Genomic DNA, 7,847 nt, shown 5'->3' on the forward strand with positions numbered 1-7,847 from the left:
AGTCGTGTTGCTTTGGCGGACTTCCCACTGACACGCATCAACCGGGCATTAGATCTGTTCTTCATCGAACCGGGTTCACTTAGTGTATTGTTTGGTTTGTCGGTTTATGATTTTCCATTTACTGAGTAGGTTATCAGCGAAGGTGCCGAGCGTTGTGTACAGGGCCGCATTGATCATGAAGCCGCAGGTTGTGTTCGTGTTGGGAGGGCCTGGGGCGGGGAAAGGGACCCAGTGTGCCAGAATCGTTGAGGTAAGATGGCGAGAAAAGAACAATGAAAAGGACAGAGATAATTTGACAGGGCATTGAATTGTGTTGGGGGGGAAACACTAACAGATATGAGGGGTTTGTGCTCACTTTTGTTGGCTTCTGTCCACGCGAGACCAGCTAAATGGATCAACTTCCCTTTCTTGTCCTCAATGTAATCTACTTGTTATGTTAGCTAGCATAGCTATGCAAGACTACACTAGCTAGCCAGCTAACTAGCTAGTCATGTGAGCAATTAATACATTATATTTCAATCAGTCAACCTTTCAACAAGCAAACTATCTGAAGATTTTTCCTGAATATCAGAAGGGTGTACTACAAAGCAGAATCAATGTGTTAGCTAGCAAACGTTGATAAACATCCAGAAATGTTTTTTTGGTTATTGGTTGTTGAGTAAATTAGACTACGCCCATTTCTAGTTTTTCTTAAAAATGAACTCTTTCAGAATATTTAGTCAATTTCATCTGGAAAACTCATTGATCCTGCTTGGTAGTATACCCCTCAGGAGTCAGTGGGCTATGACTCACCAAGTGACAGAAGAGGGTAGCCTACTCCTTTTAGTCCAAAGACCTATTATGTTCAGAGGCGAATTGCCTCTGGCAGCCAAATACTCCATTTAAATGTGCTTCTCAATTGCAGTACATAGATACATAAAGCCCTCTACTTAGATATGGCATCAAACATAATTTCCCAGAGATAGAATGTACACTTTTAAGCGGTTTTAACAGTTGCAGCTGACACTTAATTTTCAGTTACAACGTGTTTGTGGGCGTCCTTCCGTTACACACAGGTGTGCGGCGCCCGCAGAAAGCTAATTAGCAACTGTAGTCGCCTCCGTCTTCGGTGGGAGACGTGTTTACATTTTAGACCGAGCATTTTGGCATCGTCGGGGCGCTGTCCTCAGCCGGCAGACAGGTTCGTGAATGGACGGTATATACCGTCTCGGAATGGGCTAGCTCTATGTTCGTTGTGAAAGGCTTCTAGCTACATACACAGAGTAACCTATGCACTGCTCTTGATGTCACACCCATGTGTAGTCTACATCTTATCAGTTCAGCTGTTTTACAATTCACATTATGTAAAGTTCAGTTTATCTGCAATGCACCTGCTCTAAACCTCCAGCCAATGCCCTTGAACAAGTAGTATTGAGAAATGAAGGCTGACGTGTATCTGAGTCTGGGTGGGGTTTTAGTCAAAAGATAAACTACTACTGCTATTCAGCTGTCTGACTGTTAACGCACTACATTGTAGCTCCCCATGGGCTTTCTTCTGTTTCCTGCATTTGCAAATGACTTTGTTTAGACCTATATTCAAACAGAGCTGGGCCACTTGTGTTTGCGCAAGCATCCTGTTCCAGCATGACGAAACCACACGCGTTCTTAAGCCAGCCACCCACTTATAAAGCCTGTCTTCATACAGCGAAATATAAAAATCCCTCCCCTTGCTTTCAGTGTCAATGGAGCACAGCAGCATAATTTTAGAACAATAACCCACAATGCCTATGACAATGTTATTTTCTGTGTATTCTCTACTTAATGCATTGTTACTATTGGACTCCTTTTTATAAATGACATTAGTCCCAGACAATTGATTCCTATGGAAAGTAACATACTTTGTTAGTACAGAACAGGTATGTTTCTGTACTATTGTAAGCGGTTGGATCAGTGATTATTCTCAGAGTGCGTTGTGTTGTTTTAGTAAAAGCTGGCATTAATTTGCGTTTTTCACAGAACTACAGTTACACTCACCTGTCTGCCGGAGACCTGCTGAGGGCCGAGCGAAGCCGAGAGGGGTCAGAGTTCGGACAGCTCATTGACAGTTACATCAAGGATGGCAAGATCGTCCCTGTCGAGATCACCATTAACTTACTCAGGAAGGTATGCACCAACTCCAGGTACCTATGGCTACAAGGTTTGTGTTGGCTGTTGACGTACAGTAAGTTAGGAATCAGAATTACTATTCGCTTAGTAAACATGGGGTAGAGCGTAGTAGCACTATACAGTCATTGTGGTCTGAGTAAGTCTTTCTCCCCCCTCCTCTTACTGAAATAGTTTCTCTCATTGCTCCATGGGCTGAATTAATCCATACTCTAAAGAAATAGTTCACCTCAAAATATTTTTGATGTCAGATCTACAGGAAGGTCTACAGCTGGTGTGTAATAAAGACTCACCATGTTTTAGACATAAAAAAAAGTCTGCCTTTGATTTGGGGCAGAATGTCCCTTTTTTAACGTTCACTTTCCTTTGTCCTCAGGCCATGGAGGAAACCATGGAGACGGACGAGAAGAAGTTCCGCTTCCTCATCGACGGCTTCCCCCGAAATGAAGACAACCTCCAGGGGTGGACCACTGTCATGGAAGGGAAGGCTAACGTCAAATTTGTGCTTTTCTTCGACTGTACTAGTGAGGTAATAAAACACCTTTGGGGGGGGGTCTCCCAAGAGGAAGGGGAGGGGATGAAATGGAAGGGGAAGGCATACCTCCGATATAAGCCACATTTGTGTTAATCCTAGTGTTAATGTCTTTATTGCTTAGCTGACAGTGTAATGTTTTCTGCTGAGAGCTCTGTGTTTTTGCTTGTCTACAGGTCTGTATCGACCGATGTCTAGAAAGAGGGAAGAGCAGCGGGCGCACCGACGACAACAGAGCGAGCCTGGAGAAAAGGTAGCGTCCAAACACTAAGGCTTTCAATGATCACTGACCATTGACCTCTTTCATATGAACTGGAACTCTCAAAAGGAGACACCGCTCTTGTTCATAAAAAAAAAAAGGGTACTTACATTTCCTGGTTTCTAAAATGTTTGCCTGATTTCAGTTCATACGACACATAAGCAAAGTGTAGAGAATCATTGTACCATCTAAACTGCTGTGAAATATAGTTTTAGCCACCAAAAATACTGTATTTTCTGTAGTTGTAAGGTGTGATACAAAACTGAAAGTAATAAGACGTTAAAACAATTTACAGATGGGAAGCATAGAAATATTGCATATACAACAGATCTACCATTCATCAGACTATTTCAATGAGTGTGACAGATCTATAACGTGTATTTCTGTATGAAATCAGTCGGGTTGTACACTAAACGACATAATGGACCTTTTAATAATGAACTTTCTAGTGAAAAAAACATTGCTTTTGAGATTGCGATTTTGTTTTTAGCTTTGCTGTATATACGTCATTGTGACCCCATTTTGGGTCTCTTCTGAGTCCTGGGTGCTGGTCAGGCATGTTTTTGAGCTTCCATTTCCTCCCCTGAAGGATCCAGACATACCTGCAGTCGACACGGCCTATCATCTCACTGTATGAGAAACAGGGCAAGGTGCGCACCGTGGATGCCTCGTGCGGTGTGGACGAGGTAAGCAAAGGAGTTTACAGCCATTGAAGGCACACAAGATGGGCAGTTGGAACACACTCATTAGCGCAAAGTTATTCACTCTTAACTTATATTTTAGTTTTGTGTTAATTCCCTCTGTCTGAGTTTTTTTTCTTTCCCTATTGGTTTTCTCTCTGTTCCCCTGCACCCTCCGGCAATCACACACTTGTCAAAAAACACAATGTCTCTCTTGTTTTCTCTAATGCATCTCTTTCTCTCCCTCTCTGTTTCAGGTTTTTGACAACGTCAAAGCCATCCTGGACAAAGAGGGTTGAAATCCCCGCCAACTGCCAACAACTGTAACATTCACAGTTACGTTTCGTTTGTCTTTGTATCAACTGCAGCAACACTATACTCAGTTTACATGTCCATTCAAAATTACTTTTTACATTAAAAAAAACAAACATTTTTTTTGTCAGTGCCGAGCTGCTCTTCCAAGGGTGTAATTGAATGTGTGTGTAAGAGTGAATAAGATGGGTAGTAAGATGCTCTACTGACCAACCACACTGGGTTTCACTACGGTAGTTGTACACCAACTGACAAGCCTGTCATTGTAGTCGTGTGGCTTTGTATAGGGACAAGACTAATATAATTGCTCTTAGCTTGGCGAGGCACTTATTTTTGTTGTCAAGCAGAGGCATATACAGTACTGTATGTTAAATTAATGTTTTTTTTTTTTGTGATAAAATCTGCGTACACACCATTGTTAGCCGTTCCCTAAGCGAAAACGTGCATTTTCACCGACCAAGCACTTCTATGGACTAAATCAGAGCTCTCCAACCCTGTTCCTGGAGAGCTACCATCCTGTCCATTTTCACTCCAACCCCAGTTATAACTAACCTTATTCAGTTTATTAACCAGCTAATTAGATCACGGTTGCACCCAGGGGGGGCGCCAGGACCGAGTTGGGAAACCTTGTGTTAGATTAGGGTTGGACTGAACCTACAGGACGGTAGAGCTCGAGGAACAGGTACTCAGAGATGAACATTGTCTTATGAACTTTCCCTGTGTACTAATAAAATATAGAAAGCACCAGTCTCATGTTGGAAGAAGTATGAACTGCGGTCCCATAGTACCACAGGGAATCGAGTCACAGCAGCCGTGATTGCAGTATTACAAATTTGTGGATTAAACTGGCATGGCAACGATAGTTGTTACTGCACATACGGTGTGGGACCAATTTTGAACTTAAACTTGTTAAATCAAGTTTAAACTTGGGACTATCTGCAAGTTTGTGTCACTGCACATGAAAGAGTATTTGGTGTTCTCCCGAATGCTGAAATACGGACATGGTTTGTCGCCCCATGTAGTGTGGCTGAAAATGTGAAGTCCAATGCTTACCTTGTTCTCCAACGAGGACATGGCTGTGTTATGTACGTGTCATTACAAAAGTGCACAAAGATCAGCTCCCGACAGTTAAGTTTCTGTTGTGTGTTATTTGTTAAATCTTTGATTATGCGACAAAGGATGAAGGACCAGTTTTGTCAAATCGGAGTATGTTGCCATGTAAAGTGGGAGAAATCGTCAAATACAAACAAACCAAATATACCCCCCTCTGTGTCTGTGCTTTATTTCCTTTGACAGGTGAATACTTATGGAGCCACTCAAAACAGGTCATTCCAGCATTCACAGAAGGTCACACTATTTCAAGGGAACAGTCAACCTAAGAATCTAGACTTCGACAGGTGAAAATTTACGGAGCCAGACAAACTCACCAGTAGTTCCAGTCAGACAGGTCACGCTGTTTCAAGGGTGTCTCTCAACTGTTTTCTGACGGGTCCCTGAGACTAATGTGGCTAGTTCTACAGAGCTCAATATAATTGTTCCTCACTGAGATTTTGATATCTTTTGAACTATTTTATAATCTCTTCATTTTGTGCCTACCACAAGCCTTGTACTAATGGTTGTTGTTGGTATAACTAGTTTATAATCTCTTCATTTTGTGCCTACCACAAGCCTTGTACTAATGGTTGTTGTTGGTATAACTAGTTTATAATCTCTTCATTTTGTGCCTACCACAAGCCTTGTACTAATGGTTGTTGTTGGTATAACTAGTTTATAATCTCTTCATTTTGTGCCTACCACAAGCCTTGTACTAATGGTTGTTGTTGGTATAACTAGTTTGCCGTATCAGACCAAACTCCTTCGTTGTTTACATTACAATTTATTTGATTTCATCCAAGCTTTCTGTCGGCTACCATGATCACAAATGTGCTTATATAATATATGCCATTTAGGTCCTGGTGTGATATTGCTCAATTCAAGGGTGAGTGGTTATAGCCAGTTATAGTTACATTTTATTTAAATATTTTTTTTAAACAGAACGCAATTGTGTTATTTAAGTGTACAAACAGCCATCATAGTAAGTATTATGTAACAATGTACAGTTCCACTGCAACACTACCTAACCATGTAACCACAATGGAAATACTGATGGGTACAGATAGGAATCACTTCCATGTCAGTCAACCCAATAAGCCAGCAGAGGGCAGACTGACATCACCAGTGGTTCACTTGTTGAGAAATATCACGTCGCCATTTTGACTTTATTTGTTATTCGAGTTTTTCATGTCAATTTCTCAATTTAAACGGGCAATCGGCAGTTGCTACAGTACATCCGTTTTTTGACTTAGTGCTATGTACCCATTGTTTCTTGAAGAATATAACTTATAAATGCCTCATGAGCTTAGTTTAATTGCCGTACCCTATCAGAACCCAAAATACAAGCTTGTTTTTCTCCAATGTTTCTGAACAAAGTCAATGTAAAACAAAGACTAGAGCCTCGACATGGTTAAAACTAGCATTTTTGATACCCTGGCTGGTCATGACTTGCATCCATAGCTCTGTCTATGATTTTGAGAGTGGTTACATTTCTTCAGCCCCATCCCACATTTGAGGGGAGGATGCTTTGTTATTGTTTCAACTGCTGATTGTCCCTCTAAACTCCCGCATTCACATCTTATGCAATGAATTATACACAATCATCGAATTGTATCTTGTATCTTATCTGTGTTATGTGCTCAAGGAAAATGTCCATTGAATCATCGTATCTTCAAAGAGCACTAATAAACTAAATGTAATTATTTTATGGGAATACAAGTGCTTTTTCAACTCTGGCCTAATATTAAAACAAAATGTGTTGTCTGTCTACATGACCAATGAGGACATTCAATATTGTTACACAATCATAAGTCAACTATAATGCCAAACTCTACCTGTTTCACTACCTGTGTCATTCCACGAATAGAGTGCCTTTTGGGCAGTGTCATTTTGTAAAAAATAACCATTTATTCACCTAATTTTGACATTCTGTCATTAACTTCATTCCACTTAATAACAACTTCATATTAAACATGCTTTCCCATCTCAAAAGGTTCAATTAAGAAAAACTCAAATTAAAGTGACAGGGTTGATGATTTCATCAGCCATAAATTCCCTTGTAACCGGGGGAACGGAAGCTTGTGTGCAACAGGGATGGACAATTGAATGCAAGCTTCACTAAACATTTCTAGCCTACTTCTCTATGGGTAACAGGGTTGACGTGTTATGCTCGGCACACTCAGTTTTCCACCACAAAACAGACAATTGCCAAAATTAGAATTAGCACACTTAATTTGACACTCATTTGACTATTAGATGTTCAATGTTTCTTTTGGGAAGAAGAAAAAATAGTTTTTTTTCACCTTACAGAGTTGACCTTAAACTTGATTGACACATGTAAATTAATCACTAATCACATTTAAATAAATACAAATCTTCAGAAACTTTCCCAATGCAAAAAAATAACTTTTCAATGATAACTTGGGTTGCCAAAATTGATTTTCTGTGAATGCACATTATTTAGTTTAATGAAATACACTGTGTAATAGAGATTTTAAAATGTGAATTTAATGAGAAGGCTTTTATTCACCGAGAGGCTTGTATAGGTCACATCAGTGGCTACAGAAACACAGTGTCGCCAAAACATTATCAGTGTGCCCTTTGCTCAGTCTGGCATTAAACTTGAACCATAACAGTCAACACTGGCAGACATTTGATACTGGCAGAAGAAACAGGTCAAAGGTAGAATATCAGTACAAAAAAAAAACTTAAATATGGTTCTTAAACATACATGGTTAACCCGTTTCCCGTCCCCCTGGGTAATACATCGGTCTGCGTCTCCCCACATATACTATCAAGTTTATCACATATCAATCCAGATCATGATAGG

General features: G+C 40.4%; 1 protein-coding gene across 1 annotated transcript; it reads left to right on the forward strand.

Annotated features, from left to right (window-relative positions):
- Positions 1–4: 4 nt before the first annotated feature.
- Positions 5–5,185, forward strand: cmpk (cytidylate kinase). Its single transcript, XM_029642181.2, has 6 exons — positions 5–250; positions 1,996–2,142; positions 2,519–2,671; positions 2,851–2,927; positions 3,523–3,619; positions 3,871–5,185. The coding sequence occupies exons 1-6, from the start codon at positions 107–109 to the stop codon at positions 3,910–3,912; spliced, it is 660 nt and encodes a 219-aa protein (XP_029498041.1). The 5' UTR covers positions 5–106; the 3' UTR covers positions 3,913–5,185.
- Positions 5,186–7,847: the final 2,662 nt, after the last annotated feature.

The sequence above is a fragment of the Oncorhynchus nerka genome, linkage group LG9b (genome assembly GCF_034236695.1).
Source record: "Oncorhynchus nerka isolate Pitt River linkage group LG9b, Oner_Uvic_2.0, whole genome shotgun sequence".
Taxonomy (NCBI): domain Eukaryota; kingdom Metazoa; phylum Chordata; class Actinopteri; order Salmoniformes; family Salmonidae; genus Oncorhynchus; species Oncorhynchus nerka.